This window comes from Xiphophorus hellerii, chromosome 2, assembly GCF_003331165.1.
Source record: "Xiphophorus hellerii strain 12219 chromosome 2, Xiphophorus_hellerii-4.1, whole genome shotgun sequence".
Taxonomy (NCBI): domain Eukaryota; kingdom Metazoa; phylum Chordata; class Actinopteri; order Cyprinodontiformes; family Poeciliidae; genus Xiphophorus; species Xiphophorus hellerii.
The window spans coordinates 23,734,398-23,761,149 of NC_045673.1; the positions used below are offsets into that span (position 1 = coordinate 23,734,398).

The following is a 26,752-nucleotide window of genomic DNA, read 5'->3' on the forward strand; positions in this document are numbered from 1 at the left end:
AAGTCTCGGGGTCTGAAAGACAAACTGTACAGTCTCTGCCATACTTCTCCTTGTTTATCTGGTGCAGGATGACGCCCGTAAAAATTCTTCTGTGCCTTAACAGAAAATCGGTGTTGTTGGCTTGTTGATGACTAAATTTGAGCTGTGTGTTTGACCAAATGTTGTAAACCGGTATACTGGGAAATATTTTTGCCCATTGCTTATGAGCTGTGGGTTCTTTGCTAATGTGTGAAACTAATAAACAGTACCATTTTTTTGTTGTCACTAAACTGATGTTTGTTTTCTTATCACCAATTGATAGAAGGAAAGTCGGGACGTCATCCTGCATCTCCTGATGTCGTCTTCTCCTGCCAATGATCGAGGAGCAGTGGAAAGGCAAAGCGGCCTGGATCTTTTTAGCATGTTTAACTAAGATATGTTTTTTATAAGGCGTTCTAGATAATCTGAAAAGGTTGAGTATTTTATTGATATCCACTGATCCCCGATCATTCAGAACCTGCCCAAAGGTGTGAATACCGGCTCTCCTCCAGGACGGGAGACTTAGCATCCTGCCCTCACAGACCACCTCAGGGTTGTTGAAAATCGGCAGCGAGAGACAAGACCTGTACTTGACATGCGTGATGAGTTGAAACCTAATTTTGTTCCAGGCTTCAAGACATTCTGTGAATAAGTCGTTAGACTGTATTAGTGTTGGATCAGAAATTGAACATAGATTATAAATGTTTTTTGTACCAAATGAGTTGAGACCGGATAGAAAATAGTCATGCCAAATGTGCTTGATAGGAGAAGTTAAGAACCTGGTGATAAGTTTTATTCGTATTGCTTGTTTTTTTGATTGAATGTCAACTAATTTGAGTCCTCCTTCTTTAGGCGGAGCAATCATTGTTTTACGGCTGACTAAATTGCTTCTGCTTTTCCAGATGAACAAAGAGATTTGACTGTTAAATCTGTTGAGTACTTGTTTTGGGAGATCATAAACACTGAGTGGATAAATGATTTTAGAGATGATTAAACTGTTTATTATAACTACTTTCCCTTTGATGGTTAATTTCCTTTGATTCCAGAGATTGAGCTGTTTTTGTATTTTGTTTATGATGTTTTTCCAGGTCTCGTCTCTCGCCGCTCTCCACTGCTTACCAAGGTACACGCCCAGGACCTTGACTGTGTCCTCCACCTCCCTGAACTTCCACCTTCCCGATGTCCGAGCCGCCCCACCACAATACATTATCTCAGATTTGGTTGTATTAATTTTTGCTCCTGAAGCTGAACCGTACGTTTGTAGATGTTTCATAACCAATTCTAAACTGTTTTCATCTTTGACTGTTATTGAAGTGTCGTCTGCAAACTGAAATATTTTACTGTCATTGCCCTGTGGTGATTTTATTCCTTGAATATTTTTGTCCTGTCTAATCAGGATGGCGAGGGGCTCAGCCACCAGGCTGTAGAGCAGGGAGGACAGAGGACACCCCTGTCTGACTGACCTATGTAAACGGAAATAATCTGTGAAATGACCATTGCATTTGACCTTACTTTCTGCTTTTGAATATAATAACTGTAACTTGCTGATAAATGATTGACCAAATCCAAATTTATTTAAAACTGCCCATAAGAAGTTATGTTCCACCCTATCAAAAGCTTTACTAAAATCTATATTTAGAAATATGCCTTGTGAACTGACCATGGACTGGATAGTATGATTTATTGATAACACTGTATCTGAAATGTTTCTTTGAGGAATACCGTAAGCTTGCGATGAACTGATTAAAGTGCCTATTACTGATTTTAACCTGTTTGCTAGTATTTTGGAATATATTTTGTAATCTGTATTTAATAAACTAATGGGTCTGTAGTTTTCCAAGTTATTCCTGTCACCCTTGTTTTTGTAAAGAATGGTTATGACTCCTTGGGCGAAGGTCCTGGGCGTGCACCCTGTTTGCTCCATGACAGAAAAAACCCGCAATAGTATTTTACTTATTGGATCTTTGAACTGTTTATAAAATTCAGAAGTAATGCCATCATGTCCAGGACTTTTATTATTATTCAATGAGTTGATAACGTGTTTAATTTCTTCCTCTGTCAATGGAGCATCACAACAGAGACTGTCTTCCCGAGAGAGTGAGGAATCGATCACACCGACAACCTGATTTATTTTATTGGTAGAAATGTTTTCACTTGTAAAAAGATGTGAATAAAAAGTCTGAACCGTTTCTAAAATACTTGTTATGTCTGACACCTTTTCTCCCTTCTCATTTAGCAATTCATTTATTGTTGCGTTAGCTTGTTTGCGTTTCTCTTGAGCCAGAAAGAAAGCTGTAGATTTTTCTCCTTCTGTTAAATATTTTGCTTTGCTGCGAATAATGGCTCCTTTACATTTATTTATTTCTATTTGCTCTAGTTGTTTTTTTATTATCAAATAATCTGTTATGTCTCTGCTTTGGTCATTTTCTAAATGATCTAATTCACTATTTAACTTTCTTCTTAAAATGCATTCATTATGGAGTTCTCTCCGTTTTTTCTGTCTGCTATATTTTATGGAAAGGTTTTTGACTCTTTGTTTGGCCTGATCCCACCACTCTAGCAGGTTGTCAGTGTGATCCATTTCCCCACTCAGGGTCTGCAGCAGGATGCCAATCTCACCTCTGTAAGCCTCATCCTGAAGAAGAGCAGCATTCAGACACCAGAGACCCCCATTTCTGATGCCTCTTCCCATCTCAACCTGCAGGAAGGAATGGTCACTCCAGACGTTGTCCCGGATGAGACAGGATGACACCTCGGGGACAAGAGAAGACGAGATCAGGCACAAGTCGAGTCGTGATTGTTTCAGTTTTCCTAAAATGACCTGTTTTCTGGTAAATTGTTTTTTACCTGGGTGAAAAAGTCTCCAAATATCTATCAAACTATTTTGTGTAATAATGTCAAAAAGTGTGTTCCTGCTATAATCCTCAGAAAATGTGCAGTTATTTGAAACGTCAGATTTTGTTAGTGTTATGTTAAAGTCTCCTATTATGATACAATTTGTAACTATCCATTGTCTTAAACCAATAAAGAACTTTTTCCTGTGTGTATCTATGTTTGGTGCATGAATATTAATTAACCTACATGATTTATTATTGTAAAAGAAATCTATTATGATAAGTTTACCCTGCTTATCTTTATGAATTAAATGACAATTGTTAAACAGACCCTCCCTCATAAAAATGGCAACCCCACCCGCTTGAGTACTTGATGTAGATGAAAACATTTTCCCTTTCCATTTATGTGACATCTCTTTTTCTTTTGAAATATCCCACTTTGTTTCTTGTAGACAGAGTATATCGAAATGCGATTGAAAAATGACTGCGTTCACCTTTTCTTCCCTGTTGAGCCCACGGGCATTAAGCGAGAGAAGGAGCATTAGTGTTAAGTGGAAAAAAGTTGCCATAGTCATTTTTTAACTTTTCTTTTGGGTTTTGTTGCTAGGCTTGCCAGTCTTTTCCTAGTTTGTATTATTTTTGTAAGATCAAGATCAGGATCCGACTCTACATAGTCCACTATTTTGAGCGTCCGCGGCAAAGCGCTCAGCGGGGTCTGAAAAGACGGCAGATGGGTCGGCGATAGAAGCTGCGAGTTTCCTTCGGCTACAGGGGGAAGAGGCGCAGCGACTTCTTCCCGCTCCTCTTCGACTGTGTTTTTACCGTTTTTGGATACTTCGCCCATAGCCAGCGCACCGGACACCTCTGCGGCCGGCGCTCTGGCCACAGACCACTCAGCACTTGGCATGCACTCGCTCAGCTCTTCCTCACCTCCCTCCACCTGCTCATTCTCTTCCACTTCCCCCTCCATTTCGCTTTCGTCTCCGCTCTGCGTATCAGCTTCCTTGAAGTCCACTGTCAGACCCTGGTCTTGATCATCAGATTCACTTAAGTTGCAAATGCATTTATCTATTTGATTTTGGCAGATTTGACATTTCTTTTCCTGTTTTTTTCCGAGCATTCTCTCACATAATGCCCCTGGACTCCGCAGAAATGACAGCAAAAATCAGGACAGTCCCTGACAATGTGGCCCGGTTGTAAACATATCCTGCAAACTTTAACCTGTCTATCATGAATAACTCTGAAATATTCTGGACCAAGAGCTGTGTTAAATCTGGCAGAATAAGGCAGAGACTGTACAGTTTCAGTAAATTTGACTTTTACAAACCGTGTTCCATCGGCAATCTTCGTTCCCGGCCACACCCGACGCTTGATTTCTGACACTGCTTTAACTCCCCAAGTATGTAACTTGCTTAAAATCTCCTCGTCTGTGATGTAAGCTGGTAACGTTAAGAAGGAGACCACCAGTTCATCATTTATAAGTTCTTTGGCGTGTATTGTAGATGATCCCATCTTGAATCCGTCCAAAAGTCTCTTTTTTGCTTTTTCATTGCTTAATGTGATTTCAAATTTCTTGTCCGATAATACTCGACATGCTAATAAACCTCCACACAGAAAGCGTATGTTTTTCATCAGGTCTAGCACTGAAATCTTTTCGTCTCCCACAACTTCAATCTGGACCGTGTTTTCTTTTTCAAAAACTCCAGTCATTTTCACTTGTTCGAAGCTTGTTTCCGTGTTCCTTTCCAAATTGTCCAAAACCGAGGGATCTGTCCGCTTGTTCTTTGACAACTCCATTACAAAAAGGAGAAAACCCCTCCCCAACAGTAGAAAACTGTGGGGAGGTAATTCTACAAAATAAAAAAAAACACCAAAAAAGGTTCCAAAATCCAAAAAAGAACGAAAAAACAGAGCTGCAAAAAAAATGTTACCCCTACCGCTGTGCAAACAAACAGCTGACTAACGCAGAGTGGGCGTGACCAAGGTAGTGTGGCCGTAAGCCACAATGTGCTAATAGGAACAGCTTTTCGTAAAGCAGCAAAGCCAGTTGCCACTTTGTTTCTTTTTGCTTTGATTACACCTCTGTAGGGTTAGCCGTACTTCTCCGTAGAGTTAGCCGTGCTTCTCCGTAGGGTTAGCCGTGCTTCTCCGTAGGGTTAGTCGTGCTTCTCCGTAGGGTTAAGCATGCTTCTTTGTGGGGGTAAAACATTGAGGGACACTTAGTTGTGTCCCTCAATGTGAAATATTTTAAAGGCAGCAGCACCAAAAGGCTTACAGCACCTGGTATTCCCAGGCGGTCTCCCGTCTTCTTCGTAGACGTGCTTCTTCGTAGGGTTAAGCGTGCTTCTTTGTGGGGGTAAAACATTGAGGGACACTTAGTTGTGTCCCTCAATGTGAAATATTTTAAAGATAGCAGTACCAAGAGGCTTACAGCACCTGGTATTCCCAGGCGGTCTCCCATCCAAGTACTAACCAGGCCCGACCCTGCTTAGCTTCCGAGATCAGACGAGATCGGGCGTTCTCAAGGTAGTGTGGCCGTAAGCCACAATGTGCTAACAGGAACAGCTTTTCGTAAAGCAGCAAAGCCAGTTGCCACTTTGTTTCTTTTTGCTTTGATTACACCTCTGTAGGGTTAGCCGTACTTCTCCGTAGAGTTAAGCATGCTTCTTTGTGGGGGTAAAACATTGAGGGACACTTAGTTGTGTCCCTCAATGTGAAATATTTGAAAGGCAGCAGCACCAAAAGGCTTACAGCACCTGGTATTCCCAGGCGGTCTCCTGTGCTTGTCCGTAGGGTTAGTCGTGCTTCTCCGTAGGGTTAAGCGTGCTTCTTTGTGGGGGCAAAACATTGAGGGACACTTAGTTGTGTCCCTCAATGTGAAATATTTTAAAGATAGCAGTACCAAAAGGCTTACAGCACCTGGTATTCCCAGGCGGTCTCCCATCCAAGTACTAAACAGGCCCGACCCTGCTTAGCTTCCGAGATCAGACGAGATCGGGCGTTCTCAAGGTAGTGTGGCCGTAAGCCACAATGTGCTAATAGGAACAGCTTTTCGTAAAGCAGCAAAGCCAGTTGCCACTTTGTTTCTTTTTGCTTTGATTACACCTCTGTAGGGTTAGCCGTACTTCTCCGTAGAGTTAGCCGTGCTTCTCCGTAGAGTTAGCCGTGCTTCTCCGTAGCGTCAAGCATGATTCTTTGTGGGGGTAAAACATTGAGGGACACGTAGTTGTGTCCCTCAATGTGAAATATTTTAAAGATAGCAGCACCAAAAGGCTTACAGCACCTGGTATTCCCAGGCGGTCTCCCGTGCTTCTCCGTAGGGTTAGTCGTGCTTCTCCGTAGGGTTAGTCGTGCTTCTCCGTAGAGTTAGCCGTGCTTCTCCGTAGCGTTAAGCATGCTTCTTTGTGGGGGTAAAACATTGAGGGACACTTAGTTGTGTCCCTCAATGTGAAATATTTTAAAGATAGCAGTACCAAAAGGCTTACAGCACCTGGTATTCCCAGGCGGTCTCCCATCCAAGTACTAACCAGGCCCGACCCTGCTTAGCTTCCGAGATCAGACGAGATCGGGCGTTCTCAAGGTAGTGTGGCCGTAAGCCACAATGTGCTAATAGGAACAGCTTTTCGTAAAGCAGCAAAGCCAGTTGCCACTTTGTTTCTTTTTGCTTTGATTACACCTCTGTAGGGTTAGCCGTACTTCTCCGTAGAGTTAGCCGTGCTTCTCCGTAGGGTTAGTCGTGCTTCTCCGTAGGGTTAAGCATGCTTCTTTGTGGGGGTAAAACATTGAGGGACACTTAGTTGTGTCCCTCAATGTGAAATATTTTAAAGGCAGCAGCACCAAAAGGCTTACAGCACCTGGTATTCCCAGGCGGTCTCCCGTGTTTCTCCGTAGGGTTAGTCGTGCTTCTTCGTAGGGTTAAGCGTGCTTCTTTGTGGGGGCAAAACATTGAGGGACACTTAGTTGTGTCCCTCAATGTGAAATATTTTAAAGATAGCAGTACCAAAAGGCTTACAGCACCTGGTATTCCCAGGCGGTCTCCCGTGCTTCTCCGTAGAGTTAGCCGTGCTTCTCCGTAGGGTTAGTCGTGCTTCTCCGTAGGGTTAAGCATGCTTCTTTGTGGGGGTAAAACATTGAGGGACACTTAGTTGTGTCCCTCAATGTGAAATATTTTAAAGGCAGCAGCACCAAAAGGCTTACAGCACCTGGTATTCCCAGGCGGTCTCCCATCCAAGTACTAACCAGGCCCGACCCTGCTTAGCTTCCGAGATCAGACGAGATCGGGCGTTCTCAAGGTAGTGTGGCCGTAAGCCACAATGTGCTAATAGGAACAGCTTTTCGTAAAGCAGCAAAGCCAGTTGCCACTTTGTTTCTTTTTGCTTTGATTACACCTCTGTAGGGTTAGCCGTACTTCTCCGTAGAGTTAGCCGTGCTTCTCCGTAGAGTTAGCCGTGCTTCTCCGTAGCGTCAAGCATGATTCTTTGTGGGGGTAAAACATTGAGGGACACGTAGTTGTGTCCCTCAATGTGAAATATTTTAAAGATAGCAGCACCAAAAGGCTTACAGCACCTGGTATTCCCAGGCGGTCTCCCGTGCTTCTCCGTAGGGTTAGTCGTGCTTCTCCGTAGGGTTAGTCGTGCTTCTCCGTAGAGTTAGCCGTGCTTCTCCGTAGCGTTAAGCATGCTTCTTTGTGGGGGTAAAACATTGAGGGACACTTAGTTGTGTCCCTCAATGTGAAATATTTTAAAGGCAGCAGCACCAAAAGGGTTACAGCACCTGGTATTCCCAGGCGGTCTCCCGTGCTTCTCCGTAGAGTTAGCCGTGCTTCTCCGTAGGGTTAGTCGTGCTTCTTTGTAGGGTTAAGCGTGCTTCTTTGTGGGGGCAAAACATTGAGGGACACTTAGTTGTGTCCCTCAATGTGAAATATTTTAAAGATAGCAGTACCAAAAGACTTACAGCATCTGGTATTCCCAGGCGGTCTCCCGTGCTTCTCCGTAGAGTTAGCCGTGCTTCTCCGTAGGGTTAGTCGTGCTTCTCCGTAGGGTTAAGCATGCTTCTTTGTGGGGGTAAAACATTGAGGGACACTTAGTTGTGTCCCTCAATGTGAAATATTTTAAAGGCAGCAGCACCAAAAGGCTTACAGCACCTGGTATTCCCAGGCGGTCTCCCGTCTTCTTCGTAGACGTGCTTCTTCGTAGGGTTAAGCGTGCTTCTTTGTGGGGGTAAAACATTGAGGGACACTTAGTTGTGTCCCTCAATGTGAAATATTTTAAAGATAGCAGTACCAAAAGGCTTACAGCACCTGGTATTCCCAGGCGGTCTCCCATCCAAGTACTAACCAGGCCCGACCCTGCTTAGCTTCCGAGATCAGACGAGATCGGGCGTTCTCAAGGTAGTGTGGCCGTAAGCCACAATGTGCTAACAGGAACAGCTTTTCGTAAAGCAGCAAAGCCAGTTGCCACTTTGTTTCTTTTTGCTTTGATTACACCTCTGTAGGGTTAGCCGTACTTCTCCGTAGAGTTACCTGTGCTTCTCCGTAGGGTTAGCCGTACTTCTCCGTAGAGTTAGCCGTGCTTCTCCGTAGGGTTAGTCGTGCTTCTTCGTAGGGTTAGTCGTGCTTCTCCGTAGCGTTAAGCATGCTTCTTTGTGGGGGTAAAACATTGAGGGACACTTAGTTGTGTCCCTCAATGTGAAATATTTTAAAGGCAGCAGCACCAAAAGGCTTACAGCACCTGGTATTCCCAGGCGGTCTCCTGTGCTTGTCCGTAGGGTTAGTCGTGCTTCTCCGTAGGGTTAAGCGTGCTTCTTTGTGGGGGCAAAACATTGAGGGACACTTAGTTGTGTCCCTCAATGTGAAATATTTTAAAGATAGCAGTACCAAAAGGCTTACAGCACCTGGTATTCCCAGGCGGTCTCCCATCCAAGTACTAACCAGGCCCGACCCTGCTTAGCTTCCGAGATCAGACGAGATCGGGCGTTCTCAAGGTAGTGTGGCCGTAAGCCACAATGTGCTAATAGGAACAGATTTCGTAAAGCAGCAAAGCCAGTTGCCACTTTGTTTCTTTTTGCTTTGATTACACCTCTGTAGGGTTAGCCGTACTTCTCCGTAGAGTTAGCCGTGCTTCTCCGTAGAGTTAGCCGTGCTTCTCCGTAGCGTTAAGCATGCTTCTTTGTGGGGGTAAAACATTGAGGGACACGTAGTTGTGTCCCTCAATGTGAAATATTTTAAAGATAGCAGCACCAAAAGGCTTACAGCACCTGGTATTCCCAGGCGGTCTCCCGTGCTTCTCCGTAGGGTTAGTCGTGCTTCTCCGTAGGGTTAGTCGTGCTTCTCCGTAGAGTTAGCCGTGCTTCTCCGTAGCGTTAAGCATGCTTCTTTGTGGGGGTAAAACATTGAGGGACACTTAGTTGTGTCCCTCAATGTGAAATATTTTAAAGGCAGCAGCACCAAAAGGGTTACAGCACCTGGTATTCCCAGGCGGTCTCCCGTGCTTCTCCGTAGAGTTAGCCGTGCTTCTCCGTAGGGTTAGTCGTGCTTCTTCGTAGGATTAAGCGTGCTTCTTTGTGGGGGCAAAACATTGAGGGACACTTAGTTGTGTCCCTCAATGTGAAATATTTTAAAGATAGCAGTACCAAAAGACTTACAGCACCTGGTATTCCCAGGCGGTCTCCCGTGCTTCTCCGTAGGGTTAGTCGTGCTTCTTCGTAGGGTTAAGCGTGCTTCTTTGTGGGGGCAAAACATTGAGGGACACTTAGTTGTGTCCCTCAATGTGAAATATTTTAAAGATAGCAGTACCAAAAGACTTACAGCACCTGGTATTCCCAGGCGGTCTCCCGTGCTTCTCCGTAGAGTTAGCCGTGCTTCTCCGTAGGGTTAGTCGTGCTTCTCCGTAGGGTTAAGCATGCTTCTTTGTGGGGGTAAAACATTGAGGGACACTTAGTTGTGTCCCTCAATGTGAAATATTTTAAAGGCAGCAGCACCAAAAGGCTTACAGCACCTGGTATTCCCAGGCGGTCTCCTGTGCTTGTCCGTAGGGTTAGTCGTGCTTCTCCGTAGGGTTAAGCGTGCTTCTTTGTGGGGGCAAAACATTGAGGGACACTTAGTTGTGTCCCTCAATGTGAAATATTTTAAAGATAGCAGTACCAAAAGGCTTACAGCACCTGGTATTCCCAGGCGGTCTCCCATCCAAGTACTAACCAGGCCCGACCCTGCTTAGCTTCCGAGATCAGACGAGATCGGGCGTTCTCAAGGTAGTGTGGCCGTAAGCCACAATGTGCTAATAGGAACAGCTTTTCGTAAAGCAGCAAAGCCAGTTGCCACTTTGTTTCTTTTTGCTTTGATTACACCTCTGTAGGGTTAGCCGTACTTCTCCGTAGAGTTAGCCGTGCTTCTCCGTAGAGTTAGCCGTGCTTCTCCGTAGCGTTAAGCATGCTTCTTTGTGGGGGTAAAACATTGAGGGACACGTAGTTGTGTCCCTCAATGTGAAATATTTTAAAGATAGCAGCACCAAAAGGCTTACAGCACCTGGTATTCCCAGGCGGTCTCCCGTGCTTCTCCGTAGGGTTAGTCGTGCTTCTCCGTAGGGTTAGTCGTGCTTCTCCGTAGAGTTAGCCGTGCTTCTCCGTAGCGTTAAGCATGCTTCTTTGTGGGGGTAAAACATTGAGGGACACGTAGTTGTGTCCCTCAATGTGAAATATTTTAAAGATAGCAGCACCAAAAGGCTTACAGCACCTGGTATTCCCAGGCGGTCTCCTGTGCTTGTCCGTAGGGTTAGTCGTGCTTCTCCGTAGGGTTAAGCGTGCTTCTTTGTGGGGGCAAAACATTGAGGGACACTTAGTTGTGTCCCTCAATGTGAAATATTTTAAAGATAGCAGTACCAAAAGACTTACAGCACCTGGTATTCCCAGGCGGTCTCCCGTGCTTCTCCGTAGGGTTAGTCGTGCTTCTTCGTAGGGTTAAGCGTGCTTCTTTGTGGGGGCAAAACATTGAGGGACACTTAGTTGTGTCCCTCAATGTGAAATATTTTAAAGATAGCAGTACCAAAAGGCTTACAGCACCTGGTATTCCCAGGCGGTCTCCCGTGCTTCTCCGTAGAGTTAGCCGTGCTTCTCCGTAGGGTTAGTCGTGCTTCTCCGTAGGGTTAAGCATGCTTCTTTGTGGGGGTAAAACATTGAGGGACACTTAGTTGTGTCCCTCAATGTGAAATATTTTAAAGGCAGCAGCACCAAAAGGCTTACAGCACCTGGTATTCCCAGGCGGTCTCCCGTCTTCTTCGTAGACGTGCTTCTTCGTAGGGTTAAGCGTGCTTCTTTGTGGGGGTAAAACATTGAGGGACACTTAGTTGTGTCCCTCAATGTGAAATATTTTAAAGATAGCAGTACCAAAAGGCTTACAGCACCTGGTATTCCCAGGCGGTCTCCCATCCAAGTACTAACCAGGCCCGACCCTGCTTAGCTTCCGAGATCAGACGAGATCGGGCGTTCTCAAGGTAGTGTGGCCGTAAGCCACAATGTGCTAACAGGAACAGCTTTTCGTAAAGCAGCAAAGCCAGTTGCCACTTTGTTTCTTTTTGCTTTGATTACACCTCTGTAGGGTTAGCCGTACTTCTCCGTAGAGTTAGCCGTGCTTCTCCGTAGGGTTAGTCGTGCTTCTTCGTAGGGTTAGTCGTGCTTCTCCGTAGGGTTAAGCATGCTTCTTTGTGGGGGTAAAACATTGAGGGACACTTAGTTGTGTCCCTCAATGTGAAATATTTTAAAGGCAGCAGCACCAAAAGGCTTACAGCACCTGGTATTCCCAGGCGGTCTCCTGTGCTTGTCCGTAGGGTTAGTCGTGCTTCTCCGTAGGGTTAAGCGTGCTTCTTTGTGGGGGCAAAACATTGAGGGACACTTAGTTGTGTCCCTCAATGTGAAATATTTTAAAGATAGCAGTACCAAAAGGCTTACAGCACCTGGTATTCCCAGGCGGTCTCCCATCCAAGTACTAACCAGGCCCGACCCTGCTTAGCTTCCGAGATCAGACGAGATCGGGCGTTCTCAAGGTAGTGTGGCCGTAAGCCACAATGTGCTAATAGGAACAGCTTTTCGTAAAGCAGCAAAGCCAGTTGCCACGTTGTTTCTTTTTGCTTTGATTACACCTCTGTAGGGTTAGCCGTACTTCTCCGTAGAGTTAGCCGTGCTTCTCCGTAGAGTTAGCCGTGCTTCTCCGTAGCGTTAAGCATGCTTCTTTGTGGGGGTAAAACATTGAGGGACACGTAGTTGTGTCCCTCAATGTGAAATATTTTAAAGATAGCAGCACCAAAAGGCTTACAGCACCTGGTATTCCCAGGCGGTCTCCCGTGCTTCTCCGTAGGGTTAGTCGTGCTTCTCCGTAGGGTTAGTCGTGCTTCTCCGTAGAGTTAGCCGTGCTTCTCCGTAGCGTTAAGCATGCTTCTTTGTGGGGGTAAAACATTGAGGGACACGTAGTTGTGTCCCTCAATGTGAAATATTTTAAAGATAGCAGCACCAAAAGGCTTACAGCACCTGGTATTCCCAGGCGGTCTCCCGTGCTTCTTCGTAGGTTAGCCGAGCTTCTCCGTAGGGTCAAGCGTGCTTCTTTGTGGGGGCAAAACATTGAGGGACACTTTGTGTGAAATATTTTAAAGGCAGAATCAGAATTGACAATTACATAACAAAAAGAGGAATTTTAACTGATGTGTGTGCACTTTTGAGATCTATTGCATGGGTATAATCTCTAACACACTTGTGTTTAAAATCGAAAATTAAGTTTAGGTCAAGTCTTTTCTTTTCTTTTTTTTAAGTACAATGCTGCCACCTAGAGGAAACACCTGCAAAATGAGCTAATCAAACAGACGGCTGCGACAGAAAACCTCAAATCCGAATAAAAGTTTTCATAATGTCAGTATTTAATCAAAAAGAAAATCCCAAAATCCATGATCCAAAGTGTGCAAGACCCTACATGTTTTTTTGGGGTTTTTTTTACACTATGGTGCATAAGAGATATACGAGGCATATACAGTAAATTATTTTAATTTTCTTTTACAAGACAACCACAAGACAAACTTCTATGTAAAATCCCTGCATGATTTCTATGATTCGGTGTAAATAAGAAGTTTTAGGAATGTACAGAAAGTTACATTTTAATTGTTTGTACAAATAAACTGAGCCATACGTCTTACAGAAGCAACAAAATACACAGGTACAGGAGTAAATAAATTAAACAGGTCTCATTCTTTTCTATTCTCTGATTACAAAAAAAATAATTTAACCGTCATGTCATTTCATTGTTTATTAATATTTCCATTGATTTAGAAGTGCATGATGACATTTATCCTCACTCAGAACTGTTTTGTTTCTGTTGATATATCGGTTCGTTTTCAGGGGATGTTATTAGACTTTTTCCTTTAGTAAAAGTACTTTTCATTTACTTTAAAAGTATTTGCCATGACCCTAGACTGGTCAGGTCTCCACACGTTATAGAGCTCCTGCAGCATCTTGGCGTCCTCCTCTGCATTATGAGCATCGTAGGACTTTCCCAGAAAGTTCCTGACTAAAGACACCTGTGAATAGCCACTAATGCGCGGGAAGAGTCTCTTGCTAAGCAAGAAGGTGTCCAGGAAGCCCGACACCACCTGCTGGAACTGAAGGAACAGGTCATATTTCTTCATCACTCTGGTGAGCACAGGCGCGTCAAAACGCATCACACTGTGGGCCGCCAGCACTACGGGGTGTCGGAAGGAGCGCAGGAAGTCGATGAAGGAGGTCAGAAGGTCATCGATTGGGACGGTTTCCACGGGAGAATCGCGGCGAAACAGGCGACCCGACTGCACTCTGAAGCCTGTGACCCCTTTGGCGCTCTCGGTCAGGTTTTGCTGAGGGACAGTGTATTTATTGAAGACCCTCTCCTCACAGACAGCGGCCAGTTGGATGATGTCACACCGTGAAGTATCTGAACAAAGACAAAAATAAACGCAGGTTAAAGCAAAAACGTGCACACTTTGTTATCCCTAAATAAAATAGCAATGTTTTATCTTAGGTGTGTTGGTCAGATGAATCCACAGTGTATGGGGAAAACTTTGACATCTGAATAAAGAACAACACACTGTTTATACTGTAGTTTTCTTGGTAAAAAAAATAAAATAAACCATCTCATTTGGTCGTTCTCATAGAAGCAATAAAAACATGGATTGTATCTGATTTCTGGATTGTCCTTCCAGAAATCAGATTATATCTAACTTCAGGAGGAGCATCCAGAGCAAAACCACCAGGCTGAGTAACAGTTTCTTATTTTCAGCCGTCAGACTCCTGAACTCGGGCTGCACCAAATACAGCTTCATCCCATGGATTATTTACACACATAACTATATAAATATTACTTAAATTACTTTATTGTTTATTTACTTATTTTTTTGTGTAGTAAATTTCTTAATCTGGGACCCGAGTCCAAATTGTGTACCACAATAAAAATTCTTGAATCCTTAATTCATTTGTAAAACTATTTATTTGGTGGGCAGTTCATTTACCAAGTTATTTATGCGCCTGTATCTATTCATATTTATGGCCACATTGGTCCTCCATATAAAATGTGGAACAACTACATATTCTAACAGTGGCAGTGAGATTTCACACACTATCGGTGAGTGAAATCGCACTCACTGATAGTGTGTAAACAGCATTGCTTTTTATTGCACTGTGGTTCTCATGACAAATCTGAAGATGTAAAAATAAATATTGACTCTGGACTCCATTTTTAAAGTTTTATATATAGTTTCATTTGAACTCGAACAATGAGAAGCGCAAATCTCTGGAGATTATCCACGGGTGTCTGTTGAACCAAACTGAACACCCGTGGTTAGGGTTAGTGATCAGACAGGATGCCGTAGAAGAGTTGTGGTCTGGTGCTACGCAACTGCTGTACTGATTCAGGTCATGTGACGAGGACCATGAGTGACGAAATCAATGGGGAAGTGGCAAAGAAGGACTCTGAGGGATGTCAAACAAATGCACCAAAACAAAGAGATGACCTTTTGCACTGACATTTGACATTTTGTTGCCCTCCAGTACTCAGGGAAGTGACAGAATCAGGGTGAGGGATAGTATCACACTAGATCATTTTCGGTTTGGTCCAAATCAGGACCATAAATGCTCTTAAGGGACAGGTTGTGCAAGAATGTATTGATAAAACATTTTCGCAAACTATGAAAGTATCAATTAGATCTTAAAATTAAATAATAATGAACATCTTTTCAGTTCCTCCAGGATTTCGTGATTCTTTTTTAGGACTTTTTGCAATAAAAATCAAAGTGTTTGTGCTACTAATTTGGAAATATTTGCGCTTATCTATGACGTTAAATGCGACTTTTTATTAGTCGCTGTATAGATTATGGACTGCAATCTGGCATCAATTAAGGCTGAAGCAGCCGTTTAGTGCAAGTGAGAAAGTTTTTGACAATTTTTGAGAAAAATCTGCAATAATCACCCAATTATTAGTGTAAAAAATTGGGGGATTTGTTGATTTTGCGTGAATTTCTGTGATAATTCTCAAGAAACTGGAGGGACAGACTGATATAACTTGGCAGTAAACGGATAAAAACTGGATTGATTTGATTGACAACAATATTTAAGCACACAGTGTTTAGTCTAGAATCTAGAGGGCCATATAAAAAGCTGCGGCGGGCCAGATTTGGCCCACGGGCCTTGACTTTGACACGTGCACTAGATGACAGATTTGTCTGCTGAGAGAGGTTGTTGTGGTTTCCTCTGTGTTCCTTAATCAGCTGGGAATATTCTGGAAAGGTGACGTCTAAACGCTTCACGTCCTGCCAAAATGTCGGGATGGTTTTGACACACAGGGTCATTTTCCTCTGCCAGCACACACAAAGACAAAATCTGCTTCTGGTTTCAGCCTTGGTGTTGCTTAAGGGCTAAATTTCTCTCTCAGCGGGTGTCATTATATCAAAAACAAAATAAACCTGGTGACTCCAACCGAATTAGCTTGATTTACGACAAGTCTGTTTGTGGTAGAATATTTTAGATAAGCAGCCATTTTAGGACGCCCCTTAGACTCTGTATGTAAAGCTGGTCACTTTGTTTATGATTAGCATATGTTGTTCACTTCCCGACGTGCACGTGCAGTGTGAGTCACCACTATGTGGCATAAGGGTGAATCACTGTATGAGGACAAAGTCTCTCTATCCTGCACTGAACAGAATATGTCTAAAGGAGGTTTTGGTTTGAGAACCGTCTGTGAAGATTTGCCTGGTCGAAATTTGACTCCCAGCTTCACGAGCCTCAAAGAACAAGCGATTAGTCTTTGTCTAATGCGGATTATTTTCTCATTACTCAACATTTATGTGCCAAACTGAGAGGATAAATAGCATTTTTGATGATGTTGAGGTTACTCTTTTGTAGAGACACGTTGCCGCTCCACCCTGCTCTGACTAATAAACCAAACTTAATTTCCCCGTTCCTCTCTCTGGTGGAGATCGAGGTCCGAGTGGGAGGGAAACAGAAACCTGACTGTTCCCTGATCTGCACCTTATCAGAGATTCCACCCGACTGGCACGGCTCACGCTGGACTCATAAAGCGATCGGCATTTTTACACAGCCTCACTGGAACACTATAAAGAGGCCTCAGCCTCTTCCCACCTGAGCTAGGAGCAAACATTTCTACTTTGTCTTCAAGGAAAAGTGCTCTCAAGTGGTATGCAAGTTATAAATTCAGGAGCAATCAATGGAATACAATCTCTCAAATAAGTCAATGTTAAAGGAACGAGCGAGGAAAGGTTTTATAAAGTCACCTCTTGAAACCGGAGGAATTACCTGTAATACCGTAATACGGCATTGTAGTAAGACCAGAATGGAAATGAAACGAACAAAAAAACTGTTTTAATAATAATAAATTAAAAACTGGAACTAAACTTGTATAGTGTATTCAGATTTTTTTTTTTGCTTTAATCTACGTATAAAAATAATAACAAAAAACAATAAATATATGGAATATATAGGATGGGGACCCAATGACACAGGTTAGTGTCATGACCCTCAGAATTCACTAAGCAACAAAAATACTAATGGTAAAAGCATATTTATACTCAATAGAAAGGAGATTTTAAAAAGCTAAATATAAAACATTTTGTGTCCACAAATGACATTTTGTCTGTTTTTATTCCCATTTATACCAACCAGCAAATAACTTTGTACATATACTTAAATTTAGATAAATCCACATAAATCTAGTTTATGTTTTAAATAAGCGCATAATATTATTGTATAATACACTTTTCTTAAAAAAATAGTTTTAATATAATTGTTTAATTCACACCAAACCAAAACCAATAATTTAATAATGACAAAAAATAATATTAAATATTTATCACATATATTAATTTGTACTGAAAGACTGATTTGTGACGAGTGTTGTAGGTATTTTAAACTATTACCTAATCCAGTGGCCTCCAGGTCAATGAAAACGATGATTTTGTCAGCCATCTAGAATAAAATCAATTAAACCGTCATTTAAAGAAACACAGGTTGAAAAAAATTTAATCAGCGAACTTTACCAGATGGACTTCCAGCAACTAGAACATGAGTGAATAAATCTCACCTTATGTCTGGTTCTTCCTCAGCTGAGCAGTGGGCGTTGTGAAGCCGGTAGGAGCGAGGAGCCTCGTTTATAGCAGCTCATTTGGAAACAAATCCGAGCTCCACTTTCATTTTAGTTGAAGAGAAACACATTAAGTCTGTATCGTTTCTTCGTCATGCAAAACTCCGTCAGTCAGTCACCGATTCTGACTCGGTTCCGCCGGTCTGCTTACCTGTCACAACAGGTCGTAGATGCGGAACAACAAACACAGCTGACTTTGTGTGAAACGGGAAGTTTCGATGCTCTTCGCTCACTTTCATTTCGGCTGCCGCCGGGCGCGAGACCGGAAAGCGAGTCCTTGTTTGGAGCGCACGCGACGCAGATTCGGTAGATTTAACAACGAAAACTATAATAATGAAAAAATATTAAACTATAAATAAATTGTATGTTTCTATATTGGAGGTCTTGTTTTTTTGTGGTTAATTTTATTGTAATTATTAACCTGTTAGCTACTTTATATTGCTGACAAGTTCTAGTTAGTTGAATTTAAGAGTTCAGCTGAAGGTTTTTGGTTTAATCTGTTATTTCCACGTCTCGTCCGGCAGGGGGCGCCAAAGCTCACATGTTTAAATGGGTTGTATTGTGAACAGCTCATCTTAGCTGCGTCAGAGAAAAGATTTACTTTGACATGATTGATGGTGTTAGAAGAGATCTAATCGCTTGTCAGGGCCGTGCAGAGACCTTTGGAGGTGCGGGGGCTCAAAGTTAAAAAAAAAAGGGCACATAGAACAAGATCTTAAAACAACGTACAACAACATAGCAACAACCCATATTAATCAAGAATCTAATTGGATCCTACTATATCATTGCCATCATGCGGGGACAATGCAAAGCAAATGTAGTCTATTTTCCTTGATAGGTATTTTTACTGCCATAATTTAGTTGACATGTTTTATTTTGTATTATGCACATTTTTTGTTATTGCGACTCTTATTTTGAAAGGTTAAAGTAGGAAGTCCATTCCAGCATATTGCTAGGGAACCAGAAAAGGAAGATGCATGCGATAGGAAAGCATAGCTTTAGCAAGTGACTGTAAAAGGGTCATTTAAGTTAAAGAATTTATGTAATAACCTCATTTCTACCTCGAAAGGAAGGGTCAGCCAGCGAGGTATGTTTATATGTAATTATATCATTTTATGTTATCGTACTCATGACACCGTCTCACTTAAGTTTATGTTGTATTTTAGTTCGACGGTGGTGTTGGTGTCAGTGGGTCAAGTGAAATTGTAACAAGAGCAACTTTAAAGAACGACATTAAAGCTGACTTCACACCAGCAGTACAACGAACTCTTTATTGCCGTTAAGAAGAAGAGGTGGAAGTGATAGTCGAACTCGGAGCTGCATGATTCTCGCATCGTTGTCCCGAAGACCGGACGGTTGCAAATGTTAACGGACACACGTTCAACGGCTACTTCTTCATAAAGACGTCCAGAAACCAGACATTTAAGTTCATGTTTGGAAAGTGACACAAGGAGGGAGTAACAACAAGGAACTGTGTGAAGCCTGACAACAGCGCAACAAGGTAACGAGAAGGGAAGTAATGCAACGAAGCTCAGAGTTAATTTAAATCAAGTTGAAAAGAGATTTTCACCAATTAAGAAGTCCATAACATTTCAAGTAAAACAAAATGTCAGAAACAAATGATACAGAAATAGAAGTTGCCAGTGCAGAACAAGCTGCCGAAGCAGAGCAAGTAGATGAAACCTCTTTAGTACAACCTGGGCAAGAAGAGCTGCGAAGAAGTGAAAGACCTCGCATGCTAACAGGAAAAGGAAAAGAATTTCATAAAGAAAAACTAAAAGAGCTGCAACGTCACTTTGAAAGTACTTATGACAGATGGAAAGCATTAATTAAAGTTGCTAAAAAATCTGTTATCAAAGGAGATCCAGTTGACATTCTTGAAGGTCACATGGACATTGTACAAAGAGAGCTAGCCGCTCTTAATGATATTTATGATCAATACAGAGCAATAGATGGACCACCTCATGATATGCGTTCCAAGTTAGACAAATGTATATCAGTGACTAAGGTAGTTATGCAAAACATCCAATGCCATGTTGAGGGAACAAATAAGGAGGAGATTGTTTGGCCTGATGCTAGTTCTGTATTTACATCTTCTAGCTCAGCTAGTGTCTCAGTTCATAGTCATTTTAAAGCCAGTACAGTTATCTCTAATGGCTCCTCTGCCAAAAGACAAGAAGCTGCAGCAGAGTATGAAGCAACAAAGGCTGTGCTTAAGATAATGGCTGAACAAGAGAAATTTAGAGAAAAAATGCAAACCATAGAAGAAGAAGACAAATGCATAACCGCAGAACAAGAAGCTGCTGCGATGTTACAACGCCATCAAGAGGAAAGAGAGGAAACAGAACGCAAGTTAAAAAGAGAAAAGGAGAAGGCAGCTGTGATAAAGAGACAACAAGAGGAAAGTGCTGCAAGGAAAAGGTCAGTTGAGGACTTAAAAAGGGAAATTGAAAGACTGGAAAACCTGAAAGGACTTAATGCAGCAAGGGCAAAATTACAAGTTTATGAAGAAGACTACTTTTCAGTAAAGCAAGAAAGCATCACTCCGAATCCTGCAAACATACAGGTAACAGAGTTCAAGAACACTGTTAATCAACCCACACAACCACCACAACAGTTAAATGTCGTTCACGAGAGCACAGGTGAGCTTGTAAGGGTTTTGGCAGAAGCTATGTCAGCTAATAGGCTACCGATTCCAGAGCCCTCAGTATTTAATGGGGATCCACTTAAGTTTAAACATTGGAAAGCATCTTTTCAGACTCTAATAGAGAGAAAGAACATTCCCATTGCAGAAAAAATATTTTTCTTGCAGAAGTATGTAGGTGGGTGTGTTAAAGAAGCCTTAGATGGCTATTTTCTGATTGGCTCTGAAGATTCCTATATGGCAGCATGGAATATTCTCAATGAACGTTATGGAGAGCCTTTTGTCATTGCTAAGGCCTTTAGAGACAAGTTGCACACATGGCCAAAGCTCCAAGGTAAAGACAGTGCAGAGTTAAGAAAGTTTGTGGATTTCTTACAAAGCTGTCAATCCGCAATGACTACCAATGAGAATCTGAACATCCTCAATGATGGAATAGAGAATCAAAGACTTGCTGCTAAACTGCCAGACTGGTTAAGCAACAGATGGAACCGAAAGGCTACAGAGTACCAGCTGGAGCACAGACAGTTCCCACGTTTCAGTTACTTTGTAACATTCCTGTCAATGGAGGCAAGTATTGCATGTAATCCCATTACATCATATCAAGCAATAAGACAAAGTGACTTTGACAAACCAAGGACAAAACTTCAAATTACACCCATTCATAAGAAACAAGATACAACGAAAATCTTCACAACTAATTCTACAGAAAGAAGCATGAGTTCTTGTGTGTTTTGTAAAAGAACAGGACACAGCTTACACAAATGTCGTAAGTTCACTGAGAAACCAGTTACTGAGAGAGTCAAGTTCATTCAAGGTGAAAAACTATGTTTTGGCTGTTTAAATAGTGGTCATTTCTCCAAGAACTGCAGCGATCGGATGACATGCAACACATGCTCAAAACAACATCCCACATGTCTGCATGAAGAAAGACAAAGACACGAGATAAAGAAAGAACAACCTAAAGAACAAGAAGTAGCTGAACGGAAGGAAACCCAGCAACAGGTAACACAGTCACAAGACACAGCTAACGAAAGTACATCCAACAGAGTGACTCATGAAAATAGAAACACACAGACATCTGCAATAGTACCTGTCTATGTATCCACACAAAATGAACCAAGCAAAGAAATACTTACGTACGCTCTGCTGGACACACAGAGTGATTCGTCCTTTATTCTCAATGAAGTAGCAAACAATCTGAACACAGCTAAAACCCAAGTTAAACTCAAATTATCGACGATGTCATCCAAGAAAACAACTGTACCATGTACAAAACTTGAAGCTCTGCAAATAAGAGGATTGTTTTCCAAAAAGAAACTCACTGTGCCAGTTGCTTACACACGTGATTTTATACCTGCCAATCGTAGCCATATTCCTACTCCAGATACGGCAAGGTCATGGCCACATTTGGAGCATCTAACTGAACATATTGCTCCACCATTAGACTGTGATATAGGACTTCTGTTAGGCTACAACTGCACACAAGCCTTAATGCCCAGAGAAGTCATATGTGGTGAAGAAAACCAGCCTTATGCCCAGAAAACAGATTTGGGCTGGAGCATCATAAGTTACTGTGATTCGTGTGATGCAAGCAGTGATGTAATTGGAGTAAGTCATCGCATCACTGTAAAGCAAGTAATACCAGAGACTGAGCCAACCACAAAGCTGAAGAATAAAGTTCATTACATCTGCAAGACACAAATAAAAGAAGTAACTGGTCCAGATGTAATCAAAGCACTTGAATCAGATTTTACAGAGAGAGCAGTGGAAGAAACAAGCATTTCACAAGAAGATGTCTGCTTCATAAGAAAGCTGCAAGAAGGAATCAAACAAAAGCAGGATGGACACTATGAAATGCCCCTGCCTTTCAAAAATGACAGACCAAATCTTCCCAACAACATGTCAAGTGCAATGCAACGCTTAAACAGTCTCAAACGCAGATTCGTAAGGGATCCAAAGTACTACTCTGATTATGCAAAGTTCATGGAGGACATTATTGCACGCGGTGATGCAGAGAAAGTAACGGAGAAGGAACTCTGTAATTCCCCTGCCTGGTATATTCCCCACCATGGGGTATACCACCCTCAAAAGCCTGGCAAGATCCGTGTAGTTTTTGACTGCTCTGCACAATATCGAGATACTTCGCTAAATGAACACCTGCTTACAGGGCCTGACCTCACAAACACTTTGGTGGGAGTACTCTGTAGGTTCAGGAAGGGCTCAGTGGCTGTAATGTGCGACGTGGAGCGTATGTTTCACCAGTTCCATGTAACACCCCAAGACCAGGATTATTTACGCTTCCTATGGTGGGAGCATGGTGATCTAAGTGTTCCCCTCTCAGTCTTTCGCATGAAGGTTCACCTGTTTGGTGCAGCTTCTTCACCTGGTTGTGCCAATTTTGGTTTAAAACATCTAGCTACACAAGGTGAGGGAAGGTTCTCTCCAAACACAGTGAAGTTCATTCAAAGAAACTTTTATGTAGATGATGGACTTGTAAGTGTTACATCTGAAGCAGAAGCAATCAAACTAGTCAAAGAAGCAAGAGAGCTGTGTAGCACAGGTCAACTAAGATTACACAAGTTTGTATCAAACAGTGACAATGTGTTAAAGTCACTGCCCAGAGAAGAGTGTGCTGACAGTATAAAGGATTTGGATCTAGCACTTGGAGAACCACTGATGGAAAGAGCACTTGGTGTTCAGTGGTGCATTTCTTCCGATGAGTTTCAATTCAGAATAACAGTCAAAGAGCACCCAATGACAAGAAGAGGGATCCTGTGCACAGTAGCATCAGTGTATGATCCACTGGGATTTGTGGCACCCTTCATCCTAAAAGGAAAACAAATCCTGCAACAGTTATGTCAAGAGAAAGTCGGATGGGACGAGCCTCTTTCGGATCAGCTCTACAGAGAGTGGGAATCCTGGCTCCTGGATCTTCAAAACTTGTCAAAGGTGAGAATCCAAAGATGCATGCTACCTGAAAACACAGACATCACACAGTGTGATTTACATCATTTTTCAGATGCTAGTGTGACAGGCTATGGACAATGTAGCTATTTAAGAACAGTCACATCCAAAGGGGATGTTCATTGCGCACTAGTCATGGGGAAGGCACGCGTTGCCCCAACCAAAGTCACTACTGTCCCTAGACTTGAGTTAACAGCTGCAGTAGTCGCAGCAAGAACAAGTGTAATGCTAAAAGGTGAACTGGAGATCAGCAATCTTCAAGAACATTTCTGGACAGACTCCAAAGTGGTGTTAGGATATGTGAATAATGATGCCAAAAGATTTCATGTATTTGTGGCAAATAGGATTCAAAGGATAAAGTCACTCACAAACCCACATCAGTGGCATCATGTACCATCTGAGAATAATCCTGCAGACCACGCGTCAAGAGGACTAAGTGTTCAACAGCTACTCACTTCTAACTGGTTTAAAGGACCAGAGTTTTTGTGGCAAAGTGAGCTACCCATTGAAACTGACAAGGCTATTGAAGTTATTCCTAATGACCCAGAGCTGAAAACAGTACATGTGCTCAAAACGGAAGTACAAGAAAGGAGAACAATACTTGATCGTCTCAATAAATTTTCAGACTGGAGAAGAGCTGTTAAAGCTATTGCTCGTCTAAAGAAATTTGTGAGAGATTTTAAAGGAGACACACAACCAAAGGGTGGAAACACATGTATTGAAGACAGGCGAGAAGCAGAACTGTTCATAATAAAACTTGCACAAGAAAACACCTTCAGCAAGGAAATCAAGGACTTAACCCAAGGAAAGGACATTCAACTCAAGGATAAGACACACAGGCTGTATAGCTTAAACCCATTTGTTGATGAGCAAGGAGTACTCAGGGTGGGAGGACGTTTAACAAGAGCAAGTCTGCACCCTTACATCAAACATCCTGCCATTATCCCCAAATCAAGTCATGTGTCGTCTTTGCTGATTAAACACTTCCATGAAAAGGTGCAGCATCAAGGAAGAGGAATTACTGTCAACGAGCTGCGTTCCAATGGACTGTGGATCACAGGATGCAGCAGTGCAGTTGCTTCACACATCTACAAGTGCACAACTTGCAGAAAGTACAGGAGACATACCCAAGATCAACAGATGTCAGATCTACCAGAGGACAGAATGGAAACAACACCCCCATTCTCTTACTGTGGTATTGACTGTTTTGGACCTTTTTATGTAAAAGAAGGCAGAAAGGAACTTAAAAAGTATGGACTTTTGTTTACATGTATGTGTTCCAGGGCAATACATGTTGAAATGTTAGACGACCTTACTACTGATGCTTTTATTAATGCATTGCGTTGTTTGATTTCTATTCGTGGACATATAAGACAAATAAGGTGTGACCAAGGGACTAATTTTATTGGTGCTAAGGGAGAGTTTTTGAATGCACTGAAGGACTGTGACAAAGAGCAGTTGAAACAATATGGATGTGAGTTTGTTCTGAACACTCCATCCTCAAGCCACATGGGAGGTGTTTGGGAGAGGCAGATTAGGACCATTAGAAGCGTTTTAACTGCTATTCTGGATAAAACTTCTAAGAGACTTGATAGTTCTTCCCTCAGAACGTTTCTGTATGAGGTGATGGCTATTGTGAATAGCAGGCCGTTAACAGTAGAAAACCTGAGTGATTCAAGTTTAGAGCCTCTTACACCGAATCATATTCTCATGATGAAGTCCAGTGTTATTCTACCTCCTCCTGGTGAATTTGTGAGTCAGGACTTGTACCTGAGAAAGAGATGGCGCCAAGTTCAGTTTTTAGCCAATGAATTCTGGACAAGGTGGAAGAAGGAATATCTTCTTACTCTTCAACAGAGACAAATCTGGCAAAGAAACAAAAGGAATGCAAAGCTGAACGACATTGTTATTCTTCAAGAGGACAGTTCTCCAAGGAACAAGTGGAAACTGGCAAGAGTAACAGAGGTATATCCAAGCACAGATGGAAGGATCAGGAAGGTGAAGCTGTTGCTCAGTGACTCGACCTTGGACAAGGATGGCAAAAGGACTGTCAAGCCAGTGTATCTTGATAGACCAGTTCACAAAACTGTGTTGTTACTGGAAGCAGAGTGAATGCTAAAATGTACATATATTCCTATTGTTATGTTATATGTTTCAAGTGAAATCACCATAGGTTAGTGATTTGGTGGGAGTTTTACTGCCATAATTTAGTTGACATGTTTTATTTTGTATTATGCACATTTTTTGTTATTGCGACTCTTATTTTGAAAGGTTAAAGTAGGAAGTCCATTCCAGCATATTGCTAGGGAACCAGAAAAGGAAGATGCATGCGATAGGAAAGCATAGCTTTAGCAAGTGACTGTAAAAGGGTCATTTAAGTTAAAGAATTTATGTAATAACCTCATTTCTACCTCGAAAGGAAGGGTCAGCCAGCGAGGTATGTTTATATGTAATTATATCATTTTATGTTATCGTACTCATGACACCGTCTCACTTAAGTTTATGTTGTATTTTAGTTCGACGGTGGTGTTGGTGTCAGTGGGTCAAGTGAAATTGTAACAAGAGCAACTTTAAAGAACGACATTAAAGCTGACTTCACACCAGCAGTACAACGAACTCTTTATTGCCGTTAAGAAGAAGAGGTGGAAGTGATAGGTATAATGTTGCTGTTTCTGCTGCTGACGGTCCTGGAGGTCTGAGTTTATCTGAGACTGTAGCTGTTAAGGTTAAACATGCTTCTCTGTAGATCAGTGTTTCCCAACCCTGGTCCTCAAGGCACACTGTCCTACATGTTTTAGAGTTTTCCCTGCTTTAATGTGCCCGATTCAACTGATTGCAGTTCAACAAATGCCTGTTAATTAGTCATCAATTAAAATCAGCTGAACTGAAGCAAGGAAATACCTAAAACATGCAGGGCAGTGAGCCTGGAGGACCAGGGTTGGGAAACACTGCTGTAGGGTTTACCGTGCTTCATCGTGGGTTCATTGTGCTTCTCTGTTGGGGCAAAACATTGAGGGACACGTAGCTGAAAGGTACGGAGCCCTCCAGGGGACATGGGAAATTTTCTTATTTTGCGTTCCCTCGCAATACTGTACTGATCAGTTCATGCGGCATAATTGAATACTGTAAGCCTTTCTTACGGTGGGCGCCGTACTTTCTGCTTTAATATAAGGTTATGTGAGGTATTTCCATGAATGTTAATATCTCCTTGTGAAATATCTGAAGTTTTATATATTTCTTTAGGATAGATAGGCGCCACAAACCTATGATGTAAACAGAAACTTTCCATAAGTAGGAAAGAAATAAAAATACATCCAAACTATTTGGACTATTTCTGAGTTATTATTGCGGGTAATAAATCATCTGACAGTTTTAATTGTGTTTCTGTTGTGCTGGTTCTCTGAATGGTTTAAAGGGCCGTTTTCATGTTAACAGACATAAACATGCAGTGAATAAATCGATTTTCAATCAGTTTTTTTCCACCAAAGACTTAATAATAATAATAATAATAAACACGTTTTATTATTATAAAACACGGCAAACTAATGGTGGTAGAGGGTCTCACTGGCTTAACTCGGGGAATCTCATCTGTCGGTGTATCAGTCAACTCCAAACCACTTCTTTGTTCTGTCA

The 26,752-nt window shown here is 42.2% G+C and overlaps 1 protein-coding gene, 1 long non-coding RNA gene and 9 other non-coding genes across 12 annotated transcripts; 2 read left to right on the forward strand and 9 right to left on the reverse strand.

Moving 5' to 3' along the window:
* Positions 1-2,499: 2,499 nt before the first annotated feature.
* Positions 2,500-2,871, forward strand: LOC116708011 (uncharacterized). The gene is made up of 2 exons (XR_004336590.1): positions 2,500-2,641; positions 2,723-2,871. It is a non-coding gene; the product is annotated as an uncharacterized LOC116708011 (long non-coding RNA).
* Positions 2,872-5,276: 2,405 nt separating this feature from the next.
* On the reverse strand, positions 5,277-5,395 carry LOC116712030 (5S ribosomal RNA). The gene has a single exon (XR_004337402.1). It is a non-coding gene; the product is annotated as a 5S ribosomal RNA (ribosomal RNA).
* Positions 5,396-5,759: 364 nt separating this feature from the next.
* LOC116712726 (5S ribosomal RNA) lies at positions 5,760-5,878 on the reverse strand. Its single transcript, XR_004337645.1, has one exon. It is a non-coding gene; the product is annotated as a 5S ribosomal RNA (ribosomal RNA).
* Positions 5,879-6,330: 452 nt separating this feature from the next.
* LOC116712035 (5S ribosomal RNA) lies at positions 6,331-6,449 on the reverse strand. The gene has a single exon (XR_004337403.1). It is a non-coding gene; the product is annotated as a 5S ribosomal RNA (ribosomal RNA).
* Positions 6,450-7,042: 593 nt separating this feature from the next.
* LOC116712037 (5S ribosomal RNA) lies at positions 7,043-7,161 on the reverse strand. The gene has a single exon (XR_004337404.1). It is a non-coding gene; the product is annotated as a 5S ribosomal RNA (ribosomal RNA).
* A 978-nt stretch (positions 7,162-8,139) lies between these two features.
* LOC116712041 (5S ribosomal RNA) lies at positions 8,140-8,258 on the reverse strand. Its single transcript, XR_004337405.1, has one exon. It is a non-coding gene; the product is annotated as a 5S ribosomal RNA (ribosomal RNA).
* A 474-nt stretch (positions 8,259-8,732) lies between these two features.
* LOC116712044 (5S ribosomal RNA) lies at positions 8,733-8,851 on the reverse strand. Its single transcript, XR_004337407.1, has one exon. It is a non-coding gene; the product is annotated as a 5S ribosomal RNA (ribosomal RNA).
* Positions 8,852-9,998: 1,147 nt separating this feature from the next.
* LOC116712048 (5S ribosomal RNA) lies at positions 9,999-10,117 on the reverse strand. The gene has a single exon (XR_004337408.1). It is a non-coding gene; the product is annotated as a 5S ribosomal RNA (ribosomal RNA).
* A 1,119-nt stretch (positions 10,118-11,236) lies between these two features.
* On the reverse strand, positions 11,237-11,355 carry LOC116712052 (5S ribosomal RNA). The gene has a single exon (XR_004337409.1). It is a non-coding gene; the product is annotated as a 5S ribosomal RNA (ribosomal RNA).
* Positions 11,356-11,785: 430 nt separating this feature from the next.
* On the reverse strand, positions 11,786-11,904 carry LOC116712055 (5S ribosomal RNA). The gene has a single exon (XR_004337410.1). It is a non-coding gene; the product is annotated as a 5S ribosomal RNA (ribosomal RNA).
* A 6,455-nt stretch (positions 11,905-18,359) lies between these two features.
* Positions 18,360-26,275, forward strand: LOC116729910 (uncharacterized). 2 transcript variants are annotated; one of them, XR_004341217.1, is made up of 2 exons: positions 18,360-25,556; positions 25,636-26,275. XR_004341217.1 is itself a non-coding variant. In XM_032578782.1 (2 exons), exon 2 carries the CDS (start codon positions 19,118-19,120, stop codon positions 25,229-25,231), a length of 6,114 nt encoding a protein of 2,037 aa, XP_032434673.1. In that variant the 5' UTR covers positions 18,360-18,598; positions 18,678-19,117; the 3' UTR covers positions 25,232-25,725. The 2 variants fall into 2 exon arrangements, 1 of the variants encoding a protein (XP_032434673.1); XM_032578782.1 differs by having other exon boundaries at positions 18,360-18,598; positions 18,678-25,725.
* The last annotated feature ends 477 nt before the right edge of the window (positions 26,276-26,752 follow it).

Bases quoted from the DNA above. Each gene is read 5' to 3' on its own strand.
- LOC116729910 (XM_032578782.1), top strand. From the start codon at position 19,118: ATGTCAGAAACAAATGATACAGAAATAGAAGTTGCCAGTGCAGAACAA.